A 27,938-nucleotide genomic window follows, 5' to 3' on the forward strand; every position below is an offset into this window, starting at 1 on the left:
AATTGGTTGGTTACAAGTTAGATCAGTCTAACTACAATGTACAACATGTTAGTAAATTTACAATCAGTTATGGCTGAACTATTTCACATATTAAACTAAAACGTAATGCGTTGCAGAAGCGGTTAGTAGCAAAGATTATTGACAATTTGTTACAATTGCCACTTATAATATCCAATCACAGCAAAATTACATGTTAGTAGATCATAAATCAAATACAAACCCGCGAAGACCGACGAAACTTGATTGAGAATCACAAAAATAAATGCTAGCTTATGGTTTGTTGACAAATTGTTAGTAAAATCATCGTTGGGGGATCATCGTCAAATCGATTGCGCAGGGCCGTTATTAGTCAAGAGAAAGATGAGTGAATGGACGAGGAAAGTTTGAAGAGGAAAAAGACGCAGTTTAAGTAGATTTGACGTGAGTTGATCAATGAGTGAAGGATGTATCACAAGTTTAATCAAGACAAATAAGATATAATTATTCATGTATGCATAATTCAACACAGATGTACGCGTATCGCTGAGGATGCTATTTGCATGACATAAATATTTGAACGGTGCTGAAATTGTTTGAATGAAACAAAAACTATACGAAACGACTTAAATGATCAATGGTGTACATCTTGAAAACAGGAAACCCTGAAAGTTGTAACCGAGAAGTGGGCTAAAGAGGAGACGGTGTACTTGCCACAGAAACAAACACGACCAATGACATAAACGTAAGAAACAATAATGCAACGTACCCATGGAGTTGTCGGGATTCAATTCTAAAGTGACGGGTTCTTCCTTGGTGCTCGACGGTCTTTGTAATGTTGCAGTTAACTTGTCGAAATCTTCTGCAGGATTGATACTTGGAACATCTAGACCTACATCACACGTACGACCCACGGGATGGACCTAGAAGACATATGTTTGCTCAATTGAATGCACGTACATAGCAGTTTACGTTAAAAGCTGCAGGTGTTACGTCTGCAATAATTAGAAGATGAACAAGCAATTATTTACAGAGCGCGAGGTTTTTACGGAGAAATATCGCACCGAAGTTTTTTTTTGTATAGACCGAGCCCGTAGCGCGATATTTGTGCAAAAAAAGAAAAAAGTCCTATATTTCACGTTGAAGACCGAGAAAGCGAGGTTAATAAAAGGTTTATTAGATGGCATTATTTCACCTGAAACAAAGCTTTCTTTCCTTGCTTGCTCTGGCAATTTTGTATACGTTGGCTTTTATTTCTCTAGTTTTTGTCAGTAAAAAATAAATCGTTTGGAATGGTGTCGTCTGGATAGTAAAAACTCACTTTCCGAGTTTTTTCCTTCGCTGTTTAATTTACGAAGTTTGTTTACATTTAATTGTAGAATTACGTGTATTAGACCGCTGGGAAAGTAATGGACCGGCAAAAATGTTTCTGAGCCAATCAAAAGCACGCCATTTTTCCGGAAGTGACGCTTCTGATATAATTAAACACCCCAATCACTCACCTCTTCAACTGCATCCTTTCCTAGAACGTTGATCAAATAAGGACTTTCGGGAAGCGGCTTTTTGTCTTTTCTTATATGAAGTTTATGAACTCCTTCCTCGTGGGGGATGAACTGAGCCGACAACGTATCGTCCGAATTTTGTTTTATTCTGACAGGCTCCTCGACCTCGGAGCCAGGTCTTTGTAACCCGGCCTCAAGACGGGGCAAATCTTCAGCTGGTATCTCTTCGAGACCTACTCCAACTGGCTTTCCAACTCTGTTCACGGGCTCATCAGCAGTAACCATAATTGGGAAAGGACTTCCGGTCAGGTGGCGGTTATCTTTCTTGACTGAGATCAGATGCTCTCCGGGAGATTTAGGAACGAAAGAAGCACTGATAGTGTTGTCCGATAAGACCTTCAATTTGATTGGTTCTTCAACATTGGATCCAGGCCTCTTTAATGTTGACTTTACTTTTGGTAGATCATCCGGGGTTTTCAGCTCAGGAATATCTAATTTGCTATCACAAGGTTTACCAACTGCGTTTGGCGCTTCAGCAGCTTCCACCATAATGGCAAAAAGGACTACCGGGAACTTCTTCCCCGGACTTTTTTCACACGGACAAGGTGCTCACCAGGCTCCAAGGGTACGAACGAGATACCTGAAGAAAATAACAGTGAGCATTGTGATCAATGGTATCCATTGTTAACCTATTTGTATGTTACATAAGAAACTACACTTCTATCCATCTTAATGAAATACAATAAATTTTTGTGTAATCCTTCGCAAACCTAAAGTATTATCAGGGTACAGCTCAACATTCAAAGGCTCTTGCTTATCGCTGTTCGGTCTTTGGAGAGTCGCCTCAAGTTTGTTGAAATCTTCCGGGAGGGAAACTCCGGGGATGTCGAGACCGAGATCGCAAGTTCGTCCTACTGGATAAACTTCCTCAACATCATCTTTATCGGACACGTCCACAATGTACGGGCTCTCGGGCAACGGTTTCTTGTCTTTCCGAACATGTAGCTTATGAGGACCTTTCTCATGTGGAACAAATGAAGCAGACAGGGTGTCGTCTGAGTTCTTCTTTATTCGAACTGGTTCCTCAACATTAGAACCAGGTCGTTGAAGACCTGCCTCCAAGTTCGGAAGTTCCTCACAAGGAATGTCTTCCAGTCCGACACCACAAGGTACTTCGACACGGTTCACAGGTTCCGGTGATGTCACCATGACTGGTATCGGACTTCCGTTCACGTGACGGTTGAACTTTTTCACGCCAACCAAATGTTTGCCGGTTTCATGAGGAATGAAGGAGACCGAAAGAGTGTTGTCAGAGTTGAGGACGAGATTCAAAGGTTCTTCTTCATTTGAAGATGGTCTTTTTAGAGTGCCTGAAAAGGAATTGCAAAATATCATTGAATGTAGCTCTGCTGTGATGCTACACAGTTATGAACAAATAGTTATGTTTTCTATTTTGAAGTGCTTAAGGTGTTCGTGTTTTCTCTTTCCTGAAATATTTGTGTTTTCTATTTTCTAAGATATTCATATTTTCTCTTTCCAAAGATATTCATGTTTTATCTTTCCTAAGATATTCATGTTCTCTCTTTCCTGAGGTATTTGTGTTCTCTCTTTCCTAAGATATTCATGTTCTCTCTTTCCAAAGATATTCACTTCCTCTTTTTCTTAAGGTACTTAAGTTCTCTGTTTTCTTAGCTTATTAGGTTTTCGGTATCCCAGGGAAATTCTTTTGAAGAAATTCGTACACCGAACATACTACGAATGCAAAATACCTTTAAGTCTTTTAAAATCATCAGGTAGATTCAAATCGGGTAGATCAAGGACTGCATCAACGGGTGCACCAACTGCATTGACGGGTTCCTCGGCTTCAACTAGGATCGAGAATGGACTTCCAGGGATAGGACGACCATTTTTCTTCACAGTCAGGAAGTGTTCTCCTGGCTCACGTGGCACGAACGACACGCCAATGGCATCGTCGTGATACTTTATTAGACGAACATTCTCTTCGACTTTGCTTTTGGGTCTGCGAAGAGTTGCGGTAAGTTTATCAAAGTCTTCAGGATTCAAATCCTTGATTTCACTAAGGTCAACATCCGCAGGATGACCTGAGGAAAACAGATCGCCCAGACGAGGTGCTTGAACCAGCACGCTGAACGGACTATTCTGCACGTGTTTGCCACGTTTCTTTATGCTAATCATATGTTCACCTACAAAACAAGAATTTCGACGTTAGGCATATTTTCTCCACTGCGTATTAATTAATGAAATTAAAGTCAATACAGATGGATCTTAACTGGGATCTACACCACAATTATGGTATACATCTACACCACAGCTCTGGCTGATTAAAGGGACGAAGTCAGCATTAAAAAATGTGCTTCAGGAACACACACCTGGTTCGTATGGTGTAAATGTGACACCAACGGTACCATCAGGGTTTTTGGTCAACTCAACTGGCTCCTCTCTATCGCTGCCTGGTCTTTTAAGCGTCCCTGTGAGATCATCAAAATCTCGCTCGACATCAACATCTGGCATGTCAAGTTTCACATCGCACGGTTTTCCGACGACGGGACGATCTCGTTTGAAATCGCGAAGATCGGTTCCTTTCGGATAGATGTCGGCAATAAATGGACTTCCGGGAATATGCTTGTCAGCAAACTTGACGACAACGTTGTATTCGCCTGGTAATTACATCGATACGACAAATTAATTCCACATGAAACTGCTGCAGTTCAAAGTTGGAAGGTTAATATCGATGTTGCAAATGTTCTTTTTTAAGAAACTGTCTCTTCCGTTGTAAGTGAATGAAATCGCAGTGCTTATTTATGTTCGACGTATAGCAAAACTATTGATATATGGTAAAACCAATTTATAAATAATAAAACCTGAATGGAAATACTTTAGCAATTTATCGACAGCAAACCCATTTATACCCACGATAAACACATTTGTAAATTTCGAAATCATTTGCTTACAAATTGTAAAATCATTTGCATTAGTAAAATAAATATATAAATATATACAAACTGTACATACAATGTGCCCTCCCGGCTATCACCACAGTGCAATGGTGACTCCTGCACTTGGGACACAGGACGTACGGAATGTATATAGCGAAACCTATATTTTACATTTATACAACTGAAATAAACATACCTGGTTTTTCAGGTAAATATGAAACAGAACAGGATCCATCTCCATTATCCACACAATGTATCTCAGCCTTGCTGGGTCCTTCGACTGCGAGTGATAAACCTCCCGGCCCGGCATCCTTTGTGATGACGGTAAATTCACACGGTTCCTGAACAATACCTTTCTCCAGTCCTTTACCAAATGCAATAACCCTGTCGGGACCTTCCTCAGATGGTAAAGCCGATTCGACATCATTAGCACTTACAGCTTGGATATCTTCCATTACAGGTTGTCTTACAGCTTCGACCTTAAACGGTGATCCTCTCACGGGTTCGCCACCAAACGTCACATCAACATCGTGCACACCTTCCTCCGTTGGTGTCCACTGACCAGTGTACGTTCCATCGCCATTGTCGATCATATTGACGGGAACATCTTTTCCGGAAGGTGATTTGATGGTGCATCGAGGTTTACCTGCGATTAGGAAAATCGATACAAAAGCTAAGTGAAGTGAAAGACAGAATGGATCAAAACGTCCATTTTCATGATTGATGATTTTCTGAAAAATTGTCACGAAGTAATTAAAAGAAATCAAAGAAAGTTTATGAGCAATTGAATACGTTTCAATTTGAAAACACAATCCATAACCGACCGCAAAACATCGCAATTACAGACTTTAAAGAAACTTTTGAAAGAACCATTGAAGTTACTTTAAGCTAACCAACCTTTTCCTGCTTCAGTAGTATCAAAAATTATATCAACCAATTGACCAACAGGAGGTTTCTTCAGACCATCACCGCTAACCTTCACCTTACTTGCGTCACCAGTTGGGGCAACTTTAACCCGGAAAGGACTATCCTTGACGTGATCTTTGCCATATTTTACGTTTAGTTTGTGGTTACCAGTCTCCTCGGGCACGTAAGCAATTTCGTATTTTCCCGGCTCTTCTGGGATCGGTGTGATTGTGGGCTCAATCTTCTTACCAGACGGTGTCTCAAGCAAGGCTAGTTGTGAAAAAGGATCGCAGTGGATATTAATAGCAATTTCGTTCATATAATGATTAAAATTTTTTTGACTTAAACACAAATACACAATGTACAATAAGACAAAGCTTTACGAACCCGAGAGATCACCCAAACCGGCCTCAGTAGTGTCAACAACGGCTTTGGTTATTTCATCAGGAACTATACCAGTCTTTTCTACAGCTGGACCGGTGACTTTAACCTTGCTGGCATCGTAAGGTGGGCCAGCGCGAACTCTGAACGGACTGTTGGCAACTGGCTTGTCGCCATATTTCACATCTACTGCGTAACGACCTTAAAAAGACAAGAACCATTTAAGACATTCAGGAAACCATTCTCCGACATTCAAGTTTGCCACAGGCAGCTACTATTCAACTTCTCCCTACCTTCTTTTGGCGGCGTGTATTTCACCTCAAACTTGTCGTCATCAATTTTCTTTATCTCATCTGGTTTTATCTTTCGTCTGTCTGGTGTTTCTATGGTAATATCCAATGGCGCATCACCGGCTTTGGCAGTATCCACTGTGAAGCTGGTGGGCACAGTTTCAAACAAAGGAGCTCTTTCGACACCAGGCCCATAGCATTTAACTTTGCTGGCGTCAACTGGTCTCGTCGCTTTAACTGTAAATGGACTGCCAGGCACGTCCTCATCAGAATATTTGACGTGAACTTGGTAGTTTCCTGGCTCCTCTGGGACGTACGTAGCAGAACATGTCCCATCTCCGTTATCTTTACATACGATTTTTGCCTCCGAGGGTCCTTCTACAGCAATACTTAAGTTACCGGGTCCTATACGAGAAAAAGGTCATGTTTCACGTATCTTTAGCAAAATTAGGGAATTCACAGCGTATCTAAAGTCTTATTCAATGAAAAATGATGTCTGCATTTCCTTCAATCAAAAATCGACTATGACTTAGGAGCGTGAAAACCACAGTCATATATAAAGAAGGTGATACAAAACTTATGCTGTTCTTGATTAAAATATGCTCAGACCTAAATGTTGTAAACTGTCTACAACACATATTTTATATTTGTAGCTTATTGAATTTGTTTCATCGATAACCTTCATTATACTTTTGTAAAACCTTCGTAAAAAAACCGTAGCCTAAAACTTACCAGCCTCACGCGTGTCTACAGTAAACGGAGCCTTCACACCAGTTAGGACATTTTCCAGTCCGGGACCAAAAGCTTTCACTTTGCCGGAGTCAGTTTTAGGTAAGACATCTACCTTTTCGGCGTTCCGGGGATTGAATCCCCGTCGTACTTTACATCGATTGTGTGGGGTCCTTCTTCCGTGGGCGTGTACTCAACGGAATACGTGCCGTTTCCCTTATCTTTCACTTCAGGTTTAACCTTCTCACCAGAAGGACTTGTGATTGTTGGAACAAGATTACCCTCTCCTTAAAAGAGAGGAAATTATCGTTAAGAATAAGATACATAAATATTGACGCGACATGCAAACAGTTAGCGGTTCGTGTGATTGTATTAATACTTCGTGTAACTCAAGGGGTACTCACACTCACAAATAGCTCACTACTTCGAACTACATAAAAGTCTGATGGCAACTACGGGCAGCTTACACCAAGTATAACGTTTGTCCCTTTGCATCACACAAATTATTATGGCTAGCAACACGAAGTCTTAGAATAAGAATATACAGAAGGGTCACTCGTGTCGGAGCCTTTGATGTTATTGTCCTCGCGCATGTCGGACACTGATATGAAAATAAACTGGATAACGCACTCCGCTATTTCTGTGAAGCCAGGGCCTCCATATTGGAAGGTCCCACTTGATACGAAAAAGTAATCATAATATTAATCATAACCCTATTTCCACAAAATCTGCTATGTTTATACATGGCTTTAAGTTCCAAAATAACAGAAATACGTCGTCATCAAAGCTCTGTCGTATATCAAAGCTGGGTTTCACTCCTAGAGTGGGACCTGGTAATCGGGTGACAACAATAGGGGCACCCGATTACTTTGGCTTTAACTTTTGATTGGGCGTAATAATGCAATGTGCTTTCTAGTTTGTTATACACATCTATGATGTTGCGTCGCACATATCGGCCGCCATTATTCCAGCTAGTTGATAAGGGTTTTACTTTTCCCAACCTTTGCAATGATCTGAAGTCATTTCTTAATCTCAAATTCATAATTCAATAATGAAGTAATGTAATTTTGATGGTTGAAAACAAGTGACAAACTCTAATTATCTGGCTGGAATAATGGCCGACACGAGGACGTGTTGTACACCTGGGTGACCTTCTGTATAATCATTATTCTTTGACCAAGTTTCAAAACGATTTCCATACCTGCACGCTTGCAATCCACGTCGAATTTCGTAGGTTCATTAACAAAGGAGATTCTAGACCAGGTCCTTTGAGAGTGCACTTGCTTGCATCTGCTTTAGGCTTCACATCAATCTTTGCAGGACTCTTAGGCACGTGCTTACCGCCATATTTTACGTTCACGGTATACTTTCCGGGTTTGTCCGGGTAGTACGTCGCTGCAAATACTCCCGGTTCCTCCTCGTCAACATCCACTTTAACTTTCTTGTTCAGCGGATTCAAAACTTCCACTTCCAGAGGAGCATCGCCGGCCTCTCTTGTGTCGATGTCGATGTCTGCAGGTAAACCTGCCTTCACACCGGGTTTCAGGCCTGGTCCTCCGATCACAACTGCAAACATACGGGCAAAATACTAATGAAGCATCAACACACTGTTGAGAGATATCCGGGGGCGCAGCGGGGGGGGGGGGGCAAAGAATGCAATAGCACCTCTTACCACGACAATTTCAAATTAACAGCTATGTAAGATGCTTTTCTCGGCTTGTCTTAAGTGACTTGCCCCCTCCCCCCTTTCATAAATCCTGCAGATTCCTTTAATACAAGTTTTTGCTTTAGTGCTGTCCTTCTTTGCGTTAAGCACCAATTTAGATTCGTGGATGTTTATAAAAAAAAGTCGAAAATTGAACGGCCAAATTGGTGGATTGACAACATACTGAAAAACCTTTTGCGGATTTCAACGTCTTAAAATTCAAAGTTAGAAACCGTCGCGGCCGCTATTCAAAAACCTTACTAAGCACGTATTTGAGAAAGTCTTACTTCAAGTGCATAAAATACACGCTCTCTCAAAGTAAGTTCAAATCTCTGTGCTATTAAATACTTCAAATTCCTACCTTTGGAAGCATCAAGTGGTTTAGACGATTTCGCCTTAAATGGACTTCCAGGTATATGTTTGTCGGCAAATAGAATGTTGATGTTATAATCTCCTGGTGTCTCGGGATAGTACGTTACATCACAGGATCCATTATTGTTATCCTTGTAATCAACCTTTGCCTCGGTTGGTCCCTCGATAGTCAGTCCCAGTCCACCTTCACCAGCACCTTTGTTTCGATCGTAAACTTGGCAGGTTCGCCAACGGTTGATTTCTCGAGTCCCGGGCCGTATGCTTTACATTTGTTTGGATTATTTAAAGATATGTTGACCTTGAAAGGACTCTTGGGAATCGGTTTGCCGTTAAACGTCACCGTAATTGTGTATTTGCCGGGTTTATCCGGGTTGTAAACGACAGTTGTCGTGCCATCTTTATTGTCTTTTGTTTCAACAGGAATACTTCGTCCGGTCTTGTCGTCCTTAACAGTTACCACTACTTCACCGACACCAGCTCCTTTGGTGTACACGGTAAATTCCGCGGGCACACCTACGCCATTGAAAAAATCAATATATATAGACATGAACAATTGCTCTGTTTACACATTCACGTCTGTCACAGCAATATGGGCGACCACACAAGCATTCCAAGAATACGCATTATAAACCAAATAGCATTACTTCACTTGTCTACAAGCTCCTGATATTATTATTAAGGTATAAACGTGGGGGAGAGAAAATAAAATTCCTACCAGCAACAACACCATTTGGTTCCAATCCCGGACCCTCAGCGTAGCACTTGCTGGCATCGCCACCAGGGACAATGGGAACTTCGAAAGGACCTTTAGGGATATTCTGGCCATTGCAGGTCACGTGGACTGTATAATCACCAGGCTTTGAGGGATAATAAATAACTTCGCATTTCCCGTTGCCCAGGTCTTTACATTTTATCTCTGTTTGATGTGGTCCCTCAACTTTAAAGCCAAGAGTGTCGACCGGTGCACCGTTCGTTTCAACTGTGAATTTGCATGGTTGACCAGCAACGCCTAAAGAAACGAGCTTTGAAATCGATGCGATGATGTAGGAAACAAGAACATGAAAATATTGTACGATATGTTCAAATCGTAATACGTCAAATCTTTTTGATGTTTAAAAAAAGATAAAATTTTTTGTCTGTACTATTTCACAGAGCCGTGATCATCAATATCTTTTTTACAATACCAACGGCAAGAGCTTGTATGCATTCTTGTTGTACGTATAAAAATATGACGAAAAACCTCCGGACATATGATAGTCATACCTCTCTCCAATCCAGGTCCGTACGCTTTTATCTTGGTGATGTCGACATATGGCGACACGTCAATTTTGAAAGGACTTCTGGGAATGGTCTTTCCAGCCCACGTGATTGTGATGGTGTATCTACCAGCGGCTGGAGCACTGTAAACACACGTGAATGTACCATCGCCATTATCTCTAATCTCACAAGGGATCTCTCCCTTTGGTCCTTTAATCACCACTTTAAGATCACCGTCTCCGGCACCGTGTGTTTCAACAGTGAAAGTAGTTTCGGTAGTCGCAACTACACCCTTTGGTTCCAAACCTAAGATCAAATAAGAAAGCACACTTTTTCATATCAAGAAAACGAGAAAACGCACTTTTTTATATCATTGCAACATATAACGCAAGTTCGAGAAATTCTTCTAAACATATCACCGGTGTCACTGTTTTAAACAAACTTTAAATGTTCTAACCGTTCATTTGAAACATAAAGAAGAATTGTCTGGAAACATGTTAACTTGAACACGATATTGACAATAAAGATATTTCATATCATTATTACGAGGCATCCCACCCAGTCCCCCCCCCCCGAAAAAAAATATTAGTCGTTTTACCATAAAGAACAAAGGTTGTAACTCTACCTGGTCCATATGCCTTCACTTTGGAGGGAATCGCATCTTTCTTCGACGACACCACATCAACATGGAACGGACTCTTGGCAATATGCTCTCCGCCAAATTTAATATTGATCGTGTGTTTACCGTGCAAAGAAGGTTTATATATAACGTAGTATTCCCCGTCCCCTTTCTCTTCGACTTTCATCTCAACTTTGCTCAAGTGAGGATCAATGATGTCGACATGAAGTTTTCCCTCACCAGCACCTTTGCAAGAAAAATTCTTGAATTATAACGACTGGCGTATTACTACTGGGCGTGTAAGCTTAGACAAAGTTGTAGGCCTTTAAGCAATATCTAATCCTCTCACTAAGTTCAGTTTTCCTTTGCTTTTGCATTTCCTGTTTGTACCTCCATAGGGTAGAAAATGGGGAAAAGTTCATTTCAAAGTTCAAATGAAGTTTCGAATATCATTGACATGGTCAGGGAAACAAGAAAAGCCAATACTTCATAAGTTCTGAGCATTGCACATTTGAAAAGTAGATAGTACAAAGGGCCATTTTCCCCTGCATTCAATTGCTCCAAAGGTTTTATAGAGCATAAATGATCTAAGATAAGCAAATTTAGCTAGCCCGAAATAACAAAATCCTAATTATGTCTAGATACAACGGGCCTATCGCAAGCCGGGGTCAGTAAGCCTACTTAGCCTACTGGATAATCCGCCACTAGTTATAACAACGACACGATATATAGAGTTGGAAGGCCCGAATGAAAGATAGGAGAAAAACTACGCGGTACTAAATTCAAAGATGTTAAGCGAAAAACAATGGGGCACCTTGGTGATAAAGAAAAATACTGATTGATACAAAACTATGCGAATGAAATGATGTAGACAATTTTCATCTAAAGTGCCATTTCATGTGACATCGTGAGAAAGCACATCTATTATTTGAAGTCTAAGTTCACACCATTAGCAGCTCTCATACCAAAATTGCACAAACCTTTCGTAAAGACGGTGAAGTTTGTCCATTGATGCTCAACAATTCCCGAACTCAAACCGGGTCCTTCGGCATAACATTTACTCGAGTCAAGATCAGACGCCACCTTAACGCGAAATGGACTTTTGGGAATGTGACGACCCTTCCATTTGATGTGAACGTCGTAGATACCTAAACGAAAGATATGAAAATGCGATATATGGTCACAGATGATCATATGATCATGAAGTGATGCTTTCTTATTTTTGCATATGCTTCACTGTAAACTCTGGCGCTCTTACAAAGTCAAAACTTTTTCTTCAGCTCCAAACATTGAACCAAAATACATGGAACGCTACCTGAAGCAATTAATTGAAGCCAAGTCCTATCTCAGACACGCGAGATTTTACCTCAGACAGTGTAGTGTTTCGAGATTCTCTCGCGGGGTAATAATTCATTGCTACACACGCGTGTCTGAGGTAAAATTTCGCGTGTCTGGGGTAAAATCACGGCTTCAAAAAATTATTAAGGTTTTGTATTACAGGTAGCGTTCCATGTATTTCAGTTCAATGGTTCCCAATGCCTGTGCAAACAAGCAAAAAGTAACTTATTTCACGCATGTAGAAACCAACCTTTTTGCGGCGGAGTATAGTTGCAGGAAAATGTCTTGTCGCCGTTATCAACCACTTCACAGGGAACACTTCTACGTTCTGGTCCGACAACGCTAACCTGTGGGGATCCCACTCCTGCATGTGCAGCGAACACGGTGAACGGTGCAGTTTGCTTTTCAATCAGACCTTGAGGTGTGATACCTGGTCCCTCGGCAGAGCATTTTGCAGCAGGCGGAAGTTGAGGCCTGTGTGGCGCGTTAGGTTTGACTTTGGCATCCGGGAAATAGGAAACGTACGTCATAATGCTTAACTCATCGCACTTGGGATTACACATGTCCTTTGGATCTAAAATCTGGAGGAGAAGCAACGGCATTTCATACTCGATTAAAAAGTCGTGCATATCATACCAGATTTAAACAATGGTTTATGTTTAGTTGACTGTACACAGCCGCCATGTTTTTATGACCTAGGGTTGAACGAAGTACTCCTCCCTCGAGTCCATGAATTCGTTAAATCGTTTCTAAATTCCTGTAGACAAACCTGTCCCTTTCATTGCGTTTACCTAACAGTTATCATACAAAGTGCTGTATCCAGAAAGAGATAACTCAAAGGTTTCATCTTTGTTGTATCGTGGATTTGTTGAAATTTTGGATAGAAGTAATTCATAAATTGCATAAACATTTACAAGTTTTCAATCGATCTGAGATTGAAAATGATTTATAAAACAGAAATGAATATGCTGACGCCAGTCAAAGCATGATAAAATTTAAAAAAAATTCAACTAGCGTAAAGGATGCTACTTCTTTCACAAATTTGACCTAATACTTTTCAAAATATTTATAAGAAATTTGTACGGTCAATTTCTACACCTTCCAACGTATCATTCAATAGCGCTGTTTATAAACGAAAGGAATCACGGGTAAATTGGAAGCCGCCATCTTGGATGATCATGAATTATCAATTTTTTCACTGGTCGTTTCCTCCATCTTACTATTAATTTTCAAAATTAAATAGATGTTTAAGAAGATTTCATCACCTAATATACTTATACTTACTGGTGGTACACCAAGATATTTCTCAGCCGTATCCATCGCTGTTTTAGCATTGTTTAAGGCATCATTGGGGTCCAAGTCTTCGGGATCCACGTCTGGGTATAGGCCTGGTTCAATAGCATCAACCAGTGCTGCAATAGCACGTCCATCATTCCAATCGGTCGTAAAATTATTCATTGGAATTTCAGGGGGGAGTTTGCTTTTCACCCAAGCGAGCAGGGCCTGTTTCGGCGTCATACCACTGTCTTTCTTTTTATCGTCCTTGTGGTCATCATCGAGCTCGTAATCACCCATCGGCATTGAGATTTGATACTTCAGAATCAACGTCCATATCAGACCAAGAATTAGTTTGAGATTACCTTTTACAATGTCGCTTGCATCTATTTAGATAAATTAGAGTGTTTTGATCACGATCCCCGTGTCACAATGATTACAAATCGGCAGAAGAAAAAACATTTGCAATTTATAACAACGATGGTGTAATTTATAACAAAAATGTGTTTATTAGCGAAATGTTTTTTTGCATTGTGTGACAGTTGAAAAAATTGACTATTGAATAAAAAAAATACGTACGCGTGTGTCACAATGATTACGAATCAGCAGAAGAAAAAAAAAATGCAATTTATAACAACGATGGTGTAATTTATAACAACAATGTGTTCATTGGCGAAATGTTTTTCTTTGCATAGTGTGACAGATGAAAAAATTGACTGTTGAATAAAAAAACGGGGATGGACAGTGAGACGAGTAAAATGCTTTAATAAAACAAAACTGCTCCTGTTTTTTAAAACAATGTTTAATTTGTCACAGCATGAGTTTATTGTTCGCGAGGATACCCCAACAACACCGACAAAAAAGTCGGTGTTGCCTATTGCAAAAGAATGCTATAAATACACCTCAGCCACCCGTTGTGCACAGTTAATATAAAGAAAAAGAGAAAAAATTGTGAAAAAACTGAAACATGATTTCTGTTTTCAAACAGAGTTTATCACTCAATGTTTGCCGTTATGGCGAGTTGCGGTGAAATTGTACGTCGTTTTGCTAATGAATTTTGTGAACAATATGTTACGATAAATAATATGAAATACTATGTCGTCTAAAGACAGACAAAAGACGTCAAGTTTGTCACAAGACAAACCTTATTGAACGATGCAGGCACTTTCAAATGCTAACCAATCATGCAACGCAATTTCAGGTTTCGATCAACTCAGATAGGAAAATGGAATATGAATTAGGAACGTCAACAAGTTACATTTTCACAAACCAATATCAGGTATCTTTACGTAGGGCATAATCAAAACAAGCAGAAAAATGATTTTATAATTCAATGTGACCACTTCAAAAACTGTTTGTTTTTCTTTCCAAACAATACAACGGAACATAAGGAGGAAATAAAAATATTTTTGATGAAATGGCATAAAACTGCAAACGTATAACTCGCCTTCGCTCTAGAAAATTCTGTGTATTCCACGCCTTAATGAGCATGCGCAAACCATCGTTTCGTCGTGTCATCAAATCAATACTTGTACAATACCGATAATTTTGACCTACGTCTATGATTTAATCATTAAGTACAAAACACAATTCGCAAAAGGCACTAAACTTTTTTCAAACAAAAACATTACAATAATACTGTTGAATTTTATGCAAAAATTAGTACATAGTTGACATTTTTTGAAGCACGTTTGACTATATATGGCAATCCAATCGCTTTAACTTTGTCATTTAATAAGCAGATTATCGGAACGCGACACCTCGTCAATCGCAGCTTGTTGTTATTTGAGGAAAGTCATCCATGCCTCGGATTTTCAAATTTGAAAACATTGAACTGGAATGACGCAAATTTGTCACTCCATAAATTAAATCAACATTTGAATTGAACCCCATACGAACTTGTAACAAATGTGCTAAAGTAATTGTGCTCTACCTTATCACTGATGTAGAAAATCGTATGGCAATGACAACAACAGTGTTGATATTGTATACCAAACACTAGCTTGCATTGTCCAAGCGAAGTATGTTTTGTTATGACAATTGGCGATAGGCAATTACAAGAGAAGCAATTATTTAAAGCCTTACTCTGTCATAGCCATTGCCAACGCAATGTTTTACAAATCGAATACTTTTTCAATTTATGAATATTGTAGCAATTGCACTCGTCGGCCATTTTACTTGGTTAATGAAACGGTTATTACAAATTATATATTGCTGTCAAACTAGCTTAACACTTTAAATATTTGCATTGAAGAGAAATTGTACACGTCGAATATTTCAAAAAGTCAGCTGTTTTACTATCCATTAAATAATCACTCGCAGCTCGAGTCGAGTGACCCGCCTAGCGAACATATTTTCAGCAATTCGAGAAATACTCGTATTTGATTACTTAACATAAAACCACAGGGTTCAAGGAACTTGACGAATAAAACAAAAACAAACTATGCAAATATTCAAGTAAAAGCTAACCAAAACTTTTTGTTCTAAAGGCGTGAATTTCCTATTTTCTTTGATTCACAGTTTATATCCACAATTAAGAAATGTCCGAATTCGATACGCCCACGGGTCAAGAAAATCGAAAGATCAACCAAACAAGAATAAAATCATATTAATTGACCCCGACGACAAGCGATCGTTCTAGCAAAATTCCATAAAGGGTCTTCACAAACGAAAACACAAAATATATTCAAAAATTGAAGTGCCATTCCATGGACATATTAGTAGGCGATTCAGATCCCAATCGCTAATCACTTCATTCGGATCACTATATCTAAGGGCAATTGGCGCCCCGCATAAGCATTATACTCTGTCGCAAATTTACCTCGCTAAAACACACGAGAATGTCACAAATGAGTGAAAAGGACGTCTATTCAAGAATGCACTTGTATGAAAGGGCGGATGAACGGTACATAAGTCATGTCTTTGGGAAAAATTAACGACAGACATATGACTGTCTTTTGAATAACACTATATCAAATATCGAACGAGACAACGAAATACCAAAGTAATATGCCGACCATAGCTATTTTTGCAGAAAACGAAACGTACTTAGTATAGCATTAAACGCTTCTTAACTGTCGCGTCAGACTTGTACGTACGTATGCAAATGTACACTTACCAATGTTCACAACTTTGATGTTTTCGCTCTCGATGAACTTCAATGCAATAGCAACGTTTTCAAGCTTCTGGGACTTCACTTTAGGCTTCTTGTTGTACTTGCCCACTCGCTTGTGTGACAGCACTTCCAGAAGTACAATTAGCTTGATACCATCGCATAAATCCGTTTCTAAATCGTATATGACAATGTTGGCGACTTTTAAATGCTCGTTGCACCATCTTGTGAATGTTCTTTGTTGAATCTTCTTCCATTCGGCATCAGCTGCAGTTGGATCGTTGTCCAACGGCATTTTGTCCTGTTTGAAAGTAAAAAAGAAACAGCGTTGAATACGGTATAAGCGAGCAATTCCAGTCAGAGAGATGCGTACTCTATACAATCATAGAAACTCCACCCTTGGCAGGAATCCTCAACTTGAGAGATATTATATGTCTGAACATGCAGCGAAACAATACTGTTTACCTAACGTAAAACGAGCGAAGCCCGTCTCACAGATCCTTCTTTTAACACTTTAAGTCTCAGTGGTGACAAAGACGTGAAACATTTAAAATATTAAGCGAAAATAACAACTTCGCGTTACGATTACCAGTCTGGTGAACACTTGACAAAGATCTGTTTATAAATGTGCTGTCTTATTTGAAATGCAAATTAAAAGTGCAGTTAGGACTTTTTATTCGTTGGTTACGCAATTATAAATAGTGCAGAATCTGCAAACTCATGCGAGGGTGTCTTTTTTTTCGAACATGATACAGACTTACCGCGTCAGCCATCTTTAATTATTCCAAGGCAAAGGCTGTTGTACAGCCTCGACCACGTTAGCTAACTATCTATTCTTTATCTCCAATCCGAATGACCGCTATTGTCATTAAATCGTCCGTTTTATAGCGGGTCGCATCGGATGACATGCAAAATTAATTTGCTCACAAGTCAAGCACAGGGAGGGGTGACTACTCTGCAAAAGGACGCTGGTTCATTTCAAATAGAATCGCAAAATCAGCTGGGCAGCCCCTTCCTCGAGACATCGACCGGTCGACACCCTCGGACGTACCTTTATATATGCAATCTGTGCGTCAGAACCTTGGTTGTCCGTTGCGCTTTTTTGATGAAATTTCTTTGACTGGTTTGTGCTTCTCTATGGGGAATAAATCATAAGATGTATTTTAAAAATGGATGCTAGTCGTTGATGTTTTCTTATTTATAGCTGGTTAATGTTAGAAGAGGGCGGAAGCATTAGTACGTCATTTCCGGCGTTTTGACAGACGCCTTTCATGTTTGTCTACATATGGTTTTGAATACATGATTTTTTAGAAAGAATTCAAAAAGGCGTTAGTTTTCCGGTAACGCGAAAATTTACGGAAGCAAGGTCGCGCTCGTTCGTTTGCTTGGGCAACAGAGCCAAGTGTAAATGTAAGTTTTTCAATCACGAGAGGCAAGAAGAGGCGAATGCGCTTATCATTCGTTCTACATGATGTGCGCTGAAGTTGTCAAAAACTAACTGTGAGAGAAGATGGAGATACGCCTTAAATTTTTCGAATATTTTTTGCTAAAGATCATTAAAAATTCTTTCTAACAATCCTTTCATAAGATATAGGGAACTTTCGTTTATAACTTCATACCACGTCAACGTATTTCTTCGTACAGACGATTGTATATTTTTCCAAACACACATACATGCAGTGATGACCTAAAAGTGTTAGTTTTCAGGATGGACCAATGATGAGATATTGGAGCCAGTCAAAACAATCGTGTGTATTTTAAAGATGTGATGACACTTGTGCGATGGAATAGCGTCCGAGTATTGATATAGCATAACTTAAAACAAATGAACGAGAAACTTCTCTTTTGTAATGATAAAATTTTACAAAGAACAGTCAATTTCGTACATAGCTTTTAGTAATTAACGAATAAGTCCGTTCAAACGCTTTGTCCTAAATGACGTCACCACTCCCATCTTTTTTACTGTGACGTTTACAGAAGGGCTTCAAGCACCCGTTCTATTTTTCTTGTTAATTTTGTTTTTAACTACGTGCAGGAGCACAGGAAGTACAAAAAGCGAAAGGTCATTGTAACTTACCGCAAGAGACACGGGTCTACTTCCTTTGAAAAAGTCTGCCCCATATTTTTGCTTCTGTTATACAAATATTTTTATGTTAATACACTCAAAATACAATAAATGGAATTAATCTTTGCTACGTTAATGAATGCTAGGATTTTTTGACGAGTTTGCCTAGCAGGAATATAGCCTTTGTGAAATCTTTATTAGCGAGTTTGGTCAGAGAAATTGCATCACTTTCAAAATTTTCCATTTTTGACTTTTTACAATGGACCATATCGCGCAGGAATACTTTAATGTTTGGCGAATTCCTGACGATTCGCTTCGAAAAATAATATTTGATGAAACTATAGCTATCATATTACTGTAGATGTATGTTTTTCAGACCAGGCACTTTAGATTAACGTGTGAAGCGATTTTCGAGACTGTGATCTCGGCTCACTTTTCCAACATGCAATGCAGCTGCAGTGTACACGTTGACACGGTATAGAAAAAAACTACCGCTGATTTTTTATGAATATCTTAACCTTGAAGGTCATCCAAAGAATGATCAGCGATCTAGTTCTGATTGATAAACAGCTGATACTGTACTACGGTCATGCTTACAGAATGACATGGTGCAATTCCAACCAAGGGGATAAAGTTGGGTTTTATCGTCTCGTGAATTCGAGACAAATGCATTTTATCGACTGACGTTGGTCGGAATCGAGGGAATTGGCTCGATGAGCGAGCATTTGCGTCGAATTGTAAACCAGTTTGCAATTAATAACAAAACAGAAAATAATTACAAAAATGCGATCATTATAATGAAATAAATGAGATTCCACGACCTTCAAATTTCTGTAATGGACACGTTGAACGTACAACATTAGTAAAGGTTGTAGTAAAACAAGGCCGAGGATGCAGTATCTTCGTGGAACTTCACGTAATTATTGTACCGAGTAATTTTACTTTTATTATTAAACCCGAAAAAAGTTCGAAAATGTTGCCTTAATGCCTTCGTCCGGAGTGATAGGATGTTCCGACCATAGATATATAAGTGGTTCCGACGCCAGAAGAGCCTGATCTGCGCATGGCTATTTGGGTGTAACATAGCATTCAATTTGTCATATTTTTTAGTGCGCAGCTTGTTGTCAAAACTATCGATAGGAAACTATCGATAGAAAACTTTGTTGAGAAAATGACGTTTTTCAATAGAATCACTTGCCTAGAGTTTTGATTTTTCGATTATTATCAGTAAAGTTTTTCTACGTCAACACAGTGGCAGTGATGTAGCCAGCCAATTCATATTTCCTTCATTGCAAGCATGTCTGCGCTGGCCAGTTCATGCTTCCTGCATTGCAAGCATGTCTGCGCTAATTGCTTAAAACAATTCTAAGAAATGAATAATGAACGATAACGCTTTGAATGATAACCAACATGTCAGGAATCTCAGGATTGAAACTGGCTTCGCCACTAATAAAGTCCGGCTCATGATGTGAGCCTAAAGCTATGTGGAAACGCGCTCAACATGTTGACTCAACATTGTCTTGCTCTTGTTGTGTGATGTTTAGCGATGTGTGCAAACGCTCTCAACGTGTTGATATGAGATGAAATATTTCACGATGCCTAGCAACGGTGGGAACTATATACATACATATACAGTTCAGTGACGCCATTTTTACATGATTTTTACCATCATATACGCCGCACAGTACGCATGCGTTAGCTTGACATTCTCGAGCGAGCAATGCAAACCAATGGCGCAAACGCACTAAACAATGTTTAAACACGCATCGATGAGCGCGGAACGAAGAAAAATATTGAGCGCCGTTGAGTCAAATGTTTAAACAAGTTCAAACTTCTCTCAACGCCGCTCAACACCTATCAACAAGTTATGCAAATGCGCTCAACATATTGAGTCTACAATGTTGAGTGACTTGGGCATGTCCCTTGCACGAGGGGATTAACGTGAAATATTTCGTCAATGGAATCATAAAATCCGATTGTGAAACATTTTAAATACGTTTTATCACGAGTAACCAATGCTCAAAGCGTGAAGTAAACAATTGCAATAAAATCTTGCAACAAAAATATCTAAAGAAATGTAATAAAAGACAAATATATCAAGGGTTTAAAAATTGCATCTATTATAAAAAAAACAAGCGCAGAACAAAAATGGTCTTTTTCTACCTGAAGACGAGCAGGTTTTGCTTTTTCTATGCGTTGAAACACATTGACACAGGTTCATGATATTCAAATTGTTGTACACAAAACAATTGCAAAACCTTTGATGCATGATTTGTCTTGACTTTTATAGACATGTTTCCGCCTTTTGACGATTTTTCAAGAGATAATTCTCGTGGATTTTGAAAAATAAACACCATTTCTTAAATACGATGCACTTCATATACTTACATTTTCTGCTCCAAGATTTAACGGCATTCGTTGATTCACATTGAGCACATTGTGACATTTGATTGATGATAATAAGCTTAATTTTGGATTTCAAAGAAGATCAATGAACTTACACCTTCCAGTCCATCAAATTCATCAACTCGTTTAGCCACCAGATTTGTCAGATGATCTTCTTCGTCTGACAACATGTTTGTCGTCCACAACAGAAATAGTTCACGGAGCTTAGATTTCCTGCTAACTCTTTCCAAGGGTGAATCTAAAACTGCATAAGTTAGCATGGCGATTTGATAAAAAAAATGAATTTATTAGTCTAACACTATTCGATCAAAGCTTAGAATACCTTTTGCAGTTACATTTTGGAACAATGTAAGTCTGTAAGATGATTTACGCGGAATGCCTAAAAAATGATACTTAAAATGTGAGAGTCGTACAGGTTTTTATGTAATTATACCAAATTGAAAAGATCGAGATGATTCAATTGGATATCTTGAAAGAACAGCTTAAATAAACCAATCGAGAAATCCAGAGTGAATGATTGTTTGTGTTTGTAATTTATTTTAAAAAGAATCGAAAGAAGATTAAGGACATTGGATCTGAATGAATAGTCTAAAAATGATGAATAAGTTTACCACTTGTGATGACACTATGTTATACTTGACAAAAAAATAACACAATGATTTTTTAGCAAAGCTCATTGCTATTGGAATAGCTTATCATAATATCATGATTAGTGAAAGATTATCAAATACGGCAACGGCATCATTTGAAAACAATCTTCTACGTAACACAACATCGACGACAGTTAGCTTTTTCAAAAACAAACACAAAGATCCGCTCAATGCCAGACTAACATATCACAAAATGGGAAGCATCTTTAGCTTTTACACTCCACAATAAGTTCATCTTTCCGATACATTTGACTAAAATTAGTGTGCAACTTTTCACAACACGTCTGAAACTAAAGCACGCATAAAGAGAAATGTAATCGAAGCAAGAAGAGCAGGTGCTGATTAAAAAATATGGAAGGCACTTTATTTTCTTTTTAATCCTCGTAGGTGTAGATTTTGCTTTGAAAATATGTAGCAATTCGACGGCCAACTTACCTCAAAGCAAAGTCTATAAAAACTATGCGATCTTTTTTTCTGAAACATCTTTGCACCTCCTTGTGCGCGTCCTGTCGACAAGCATCACACATTCACAATTATGCGAAATTATTCAAATGTATAAAGACAGAACCAGCCAATGCAAATGGACGTAGAAACAAAAAACAGAAAGTACTGGCAAAACATCAAAGATGATCGAGAACACATAAAATACAAGAAAAGCTCAAATTAACTCTACCCACATACCCTATACTGTGGTGAAAGATAAGTACAATATAGAAAAAAAGTAGTAAATATAGCTCGGTGAATGTTCTGCTTATCTTATAATCAAATTTCTTTTACAAGTTTCAAGGCTCAAGCCATATCAAATACGATATTAAGTTAGGCATATGTCAAGTACCCGACGACTGATGAAATGATGTAAAGTATGTTAACAACAGCGTAAAAAATTTCACAATAAGATTGTGCAATGTTGTCGAAAAGTTACAAAACACAATATAATACAGTGGTAAACAACGTAAACAAACGTTGATTCTCTTATTTTCTCAGACACTAAATTGCTTCAGTTGCTTGGTTGTTTTTAGCAAGAGCAAGTATTTTAATATGCTATAATTTTCCAAACATAGCAACTAATGTTTAAATGTCTTTACAAATGTAGATGAAGATATCGCTGGCACTTGGTGTCCTCCGTGTTCACTCGTCTTCCCCTACATCGTCCAGTTTTAAATCAATATATGCATATTACATGCACTGTTTAAAATTTATACGACAGTGCTTTTATAAGTACTTTATGATACTGACAAACTTGTGCTTTGTTCTCAGCTTAGAAAAGCAGACACGATGACCAGGGTAAGTGCTAGAACGTGAATTGATGGGCTTATATTCAATTTATGTAGCCATTTACTTTCAAAAAAAAACAAGTCTGGCGCAACTGATTGTTTGAACAAATGCCCTCCCCCATTCCCCATCAACGTTTTAGCGCTGTGTCAACTTATAGCACAGGTTGACACTATAAAAGAGTGTATGGTCTAGTATGGATCACAACGAGAATGTAAGGATCATTGTGATCGTTCATTATGAAACAGTGTATGGATCACAATGAGAACGTAAGGATCACCGTGATCTTTACCTACGCAACAGTGTATGGATCACAATGGGAACGTAAGGATCACCGTGATCTTTACCTACGCAACAGTGTATGGATCACAGTGGGAACGTAAGGATCACCGTGATCTTTACCTACGCAAACAATGCATGGAAAACAATCACGCGTACGGATCACAATATGGAGTTTAACTGATGTCCATACCTTGTTCCCAAAAGTTTTTGTTTCGAAAGACTTCTTCAAACCACTAGATGATATCTGAATCAAAGAAAACACAAAATTTTACACAAGCATATATTTCAGCGACAGCAAACATTTTGGCATTTTTAGTTTTCTCACTTTTGTAGCTCAAGCCTCTGCTGATTTTGATCTACCACAAAATTTTCTCTCTAGAGGAAATTATAATTTCATTCACGGTCAAAAAATTACATAAGACTTATTGCTAAAATAACACACGAGTGCAAATTCTAAACGTCAAATGTTGCCAAGATCTCTAATTTTTTCTATCCACTTAAAGTTTGCGCGTTGATGAAAGTTTATTAGGCGTCCAACTAAACCGTTCACCATCCATTATAGAAATAACGTCTCGGCTTTCACTTTGATTTCAAAATGAAATATCATGCAGCTAATAGATTTCCATTATAAAGAAGCACTTGTTTGCTAAAGTATTAAGGTTAAGATTAACTCACGCAAAAAGTGTTTGTTTACAACAGATATTGAAGTCAATTTGGAAAGTAACATTTTAACTTCACTTTCAGCAATAAAATCTCGCCTTCTTAATTGCACCACTTTAAACTACACAGTGTCCTAAAAGTTCAAAGTTGCTCCCAATTTTAAGAAGAGAAAGATAAAAATGCCAGTTTTTCCAGGCATAAAGTCATTCTTGACAACGGACCGTTCCAGTATAACCAAACAAGAAACAGCAAGAATACGACGAATACGTTTGAATAAAAGTGAACTTCTGAGAGAGAATCTTGCAGATAGACTGAAATGTCCGTTATTTTTTTGTATACCATGTTTACTGGCCGTTACTTTCGCGTCTGTGGCAATTCTGATGTACGTTACACTTCCTTATATACAAGGTGAGTGAGTCTTTCATTAACATTGCAGCAATACATAATTTCGACATAACTTGAAATGGAGTAAAATTTCTAATGACGACCAACATGATCAAAATCGCTTTAACAACCTGCAGGTTTAAGCTACAAAGCGACAGAATGTCGAGTCGAAAAAGTCGAGATCTTCGAAAAAGGAAGTTGCAGCATTTCAACCGAACACTTTAGTCCATGCTACAGAATTCTGGTGAGTGAAATGCTCTTTGACCTGGCTGAGACGAAACACAACAATGTCCTCGTTTTGTTTCCGAACATCGTAAAATATCTCTATGTATCTAAGACAACATTCAAATATGATCTCGACGTCATTTGCAGGTGAAATACAACACGACAAGTGGGTACAGTCGCTCTGTTTTGATGGAAAACGAACAAACTTTATACCATTGTGAAAAGGTAATGCAAGCGAACATTACAGGCGGTGGCTGATAGCTAATTACGGGGTCTGTAGGCTAAGACAAAGTTAAGGGCCTTTAAACGATACCTATTCCTTCCACTAAGTTCAGTTTTCCTTCACTTTTGCACCCCATAGGTTAAAAAATGGGAAAGGTTAATTTTAAATTTAAAACGAACTTTCAAAAATCATTGACATGGTCAGGGAAATAGCAAAAGCCAATACTTCATAAGTTCTGAGCATTGCGCATTTGAACAGTAGATAGCACTAAAGCCATCGGTTTTCAACAGCATGAATGATATAAGTTAAGCAGATTTAGCTAGCCCAGAATAGAAAAAACGTTCAAATCCAAATTCTGTCCAGTTACAAAGGGCGTTTCGAAAGCCCAGGCCTGTAGGCTAAAACCTACTCAGCCTACTGGATAATCCGCTCCTGATTACAGGTACTGGACAATCTCTTTTCAATTAAAAATAGTATGAAATTTTGAGGAGTGTATATAATGGTATGCAGTATTGGTTGTTTATTTGTTGATAAAAATTAACAAAAAGGATGTCTTCGATTTTGTTGTTAGTGCTCTTATACGTTTGGAAAAGGGAGCATGTTTCAAAAATCTGCCGTATGCAAAAATCCCACGAAGTGTCTGACATCTTTCGATAACCATTTTGGAAAGGTGATCAGCTTGATTGATTTCATAAACCCGTTGATTTAGTTAGGGGTCTGAACCAATGGAAAATTGCGTTTTCTTTTTGCAGATTGACCAAAAATTTTCATGTTTTTACAATACAAAGAGCTTGCAAGATGTTTTCAAAGAGTTCAAGGTAAAACGAAATTCACACGAGCTCGTAATTCGGATAATTAACAAGCAAATTGATACATTGACCGTTGATGTTGAGTTTTTTTGTCAAAGAAGGCTAAAGTTTTGCGAAAGGATGAGGAGTTAAGAGTTGACAAATTTGCATAACTCCAGCATGCAGAAAGGAATAGTTCAGACAGTTCTGCTGCATTACTTTGACAAAAAATTACTGCAATAGACATCACAAACTTCTGCAAAACTTGTGAGTCCCCTCAGTAACATTTCTCACACCCCCTCCGTGATCTACATCTATATGAGTGTAATTGGTTACTAACGGTTAAGCTGGATGCTGCTTTTGATTTAAGTGGAGAGTTTTGGTGATATGATGAATTCTTACGAAAGAATGTTTTATGCAGTGCGGTGTTTGAAATTAAATGTAGATATGATCTTCGCACTTTGTTGGACAATTTAGACAATTGAGACAATGTCTTTTTGACTTTGTTAGGACAATTGCTTAAATTGTCCAACAAAGTGCGAAGATCATATCTACATTTAATGATGAATTCTTGTTAAATGAAAAACTCAGCCAACTGAAGAAGTTTTTTCGCTTTTTCCAAATGAAAAACTCAGCCAAGGGTTGATGCAATCTACCAAACATTTTTACCTCTCATGTTCATGTTTCTTTACGTAATCGCCTATTTGTTCGTGCAGTACGACAACAATAAGAGACGGTAAGTAGTAAGAGACGAACAAAGATGGATCAGTGGAAAATTTTGTAATTACATTAGATAACGATGAATTTTAAGAGTAATGTTACGTTAAATCGATTTGATATCTTTCAGTAAATTGAACGAGTCTATTGAATCCCGCGGACAACATACACCAACAAAAAGACAACGTCAAACTCACCCAAATGATATCCCATCATGCACCACGGAAAGCTCCGACTCACATTCCTCCCCAGACTCCTCATCAACGATATACCGAGTTCGAAACAAACAGCTTCCTTGCACCAAACATCACATGCTGAACACACGTGACATGGAAGATGTCATTATGGAACAGAAACCCGTATCGCCAACATACCATTCGACACGTCAGCATGGCGTGCACGACCACTACGTACAGGTGAATGTGAACAGCTGCTGTAAAAGATGCACATACGCATGTCACACTTTATATAGTAACCATTTTGAGTTGAGTCGTGATAAGGAGAGATTCAGACCAGTTCAGGTGAACCAATTTAACCATCACGACTACCTTCAAAGATCACGAAGAGCATTCAGATACTTACCAGAGTCGGCAGTTTAGGACAACGTAGGGCTGTTTTTACGGAAAATCACTGATCTCCGTCAAAACTTTTTTTTCGCGAAAAAAACTTCTTGTATTTGTAAATAACCTTTTCATTGTCATGTTGAAATTGCAGTCTTTGCTCGATTCCTTTCAAATTCGTATACATGGTAGTTCATACTTGTGTATAATGACGTAGCTAGCCAACAAGTTTGCTCAGGCTATGTAAATACTTCGGTGTTCAGTAACTGCAAAAACGTAATTGAAAAATTCACAAAGCATGGACATATGACTTGGCACAGAAAAGTTTCTGTGACAAGTTATTGAACAAAATTCCTTATCCAAAAAAGTTATCATCGTTGTTTTTAAGCAGGAATGATTGCATTCTTTCAAATACTTACGTAATTAGCTTCTGAAATGTTTACGTAATCAGCTACTGAAATGTTTACGTAATTAGCTACTGAAATGTTGATGTAATTAGCTACTGAAATGTTTACGTAATTAGCTACTGAAATGCTGACGTGATCAGCGACTGAACAAAGTTCCTCGGCAAATCAGCAATTGACTATGAAAGCAATACGACGCACTTGAATTTTCTTCATAAAGTGTTGCTCCACCTTTGAGATGAACCAGGTTCGCGAAATATGAAACGTACGTCACAATGCTCAACGCATCGCACATCGGATTACACATGTCAGGTGCATCGGGGATCTGAAGGATTAAAATGGTACATTACTTGAGCCCAAAAGTCGCAGACGTCATATCTGCCATGTAGATAATGATCTTCCCAGGAGAGTCTGCATATAGGTGAATGTATATACGGCAACGCCATGAAATAAACAAGAATACCTTAAGAACTCCTACCCTTAGTTCCTCAATCGATTGAAATATTTGTTGAAGCAGATAAATATCTTTCAGCGAATGCATTTGCTTAACATTGATCACACAAAGTGCCCTAAATCTGTAGAAGATGACACTTTGTGTTGTCTAGTAGATTTATTGAAACTTTTCAGAGTAGAAAATCATTTTTAAATGGCTTTCACTTGAATAGCTATGACTTTATCAATATTTATAAGTTGTCACTCGTACTTAGATCAGCTGTAAGATTTTACCGCATATCTGATCAGTTCAATCACTTGAATCGTTTTGGAGATAAATATTCCATAAAAATTATTTACATTACAGAAATGATCACGCAAATGTAAATTGCACGAGAGTGCGAAAAATATAAATGAATTTGTGCACCCCATTCATTTTCGACACATCGAC

The 27,938-nt window shown here is 38.5% G+C and overlaps 2 protein-coding genes across 3 annotated transcripts in view; one reads left to right on the forward strand and one right to left on the reverse strand.

Annotated features, from left to right (window-relative positions):
• The window catches only part of LOC124435183 (filamin-A-like), a 31,980-nt gene extending 11,066 nt beyond the window's left edge, over positions 1–20,914 (reverse strand). Inside the window, 27 exon segments of the mRNA XM_046985130.1 lie at positions 746–899; positions 1,479–2,036; positions 2,038–2,065; positions 2,067–2,118; positions 2,249–2,848; positions 3,248–3,682; positions 3,869–4,156; positions 4,632–5,081; positions 5,333–5,611; positions 5,729–5,923; positions 6,016–6,417; positions 6,745–6,861; positions 6,864–7,028; positions 7,733–7,754; positions 7,943–8,307; positions 8,808–9,020; positions 9,023–9,331; positions 9,534–9,827; positions 10,082–10,381; positions 10,701–10,940; positions 11,675–11,842; positions 12,283–12,613; positions 13,317–13,693; positions 16,426–16,720; positions 17,471–17,554; positions 18,497–18,550; positions 20,873–20,914. Coding sequence (XP_046841086.1) covers positions 746–899; positions 1,479–2,036; positions 2,038–2,065; positions 2,067–2,118; positions 2,249–2,848; positions 3,248–3,682; positions 3,869–4,156; positions 4,632–5,081; positions 5,333–5,611; positions 5,729–5,923; positions 6,016–6,417; positions 6,745–6,861; positions 6,864–7,028; positions 7,733–7,754; positions 7,943–8,307; positions 8,808–9,020; positions 9,023–9,331; positions 9,534–9,827; positions 10,082–10,381; positions 10,701–10,940; positions 11,675–11,842; positions 12,283–12,613; positions 13,317–13,693; positions 16,426–16,720; positions 17,471–17,554; positions 18,497–18,550; positions 20,873–20,899 — 6,802 coding nt within the window. The 5' untranslated portion in view covers positions 20,900–20,914.
• Positions 20,915–22,581: 1,667 nt separating this feature from the next.
• LOC124434506 lies at positions 22,582–27,901 on the forward strand. 2 transcript variants are annotated; one of them, XR_006944802.1, is made up of 7 exons: positions 22,582–22,824; positions 23,950–24,162; positions 24,276–24,382; positions 24,511–24,588; positions 25,158–25,256; positions 25,339–25,404; positions 26,222–27,901. XR_006944802.1 is itself a non-coding variant. In XM_046984398.1 (7 exons), exons 2-7 carry the CDS (start codon positions 23,934–23,936, stop codon positions 26,222–26,224), a joined length of 582 nt encoding a protein of 193 aa, XP_046840354.1. In that variant the 5' UTR covers positions 22,582–22,824; positions 23,839–23,933; the 3' UTR covers positions 26,225–27,901. The 2 variants fall into 2 exon arrangements, 1 of the variants encoding a protein (XP_046840354.1); XM_046984398.1 differs by having other exon boundaries at positions 23,839–24,162.
• Positions 27,902–27,938: the final 37 nt, after the last annotated feature.

Source organism: Xenia sp. Carnegie-2017, unplaced genomic scaffold (genome assembly GCF_021976095.1).
Source record: "Xenia sp. Carnegie-2017 unplaced genomic scaffold, XeniaSp_v1 HiC_scaffold_14, whole genome shotgun sequence".
Lineage (NCBI taxonomy): Eukaryota > Metazoa > Cnidaria > Anthozoa > Malacalcyonacea > Xeniidae > Xenia > Xenia sp. Carnegie-2017.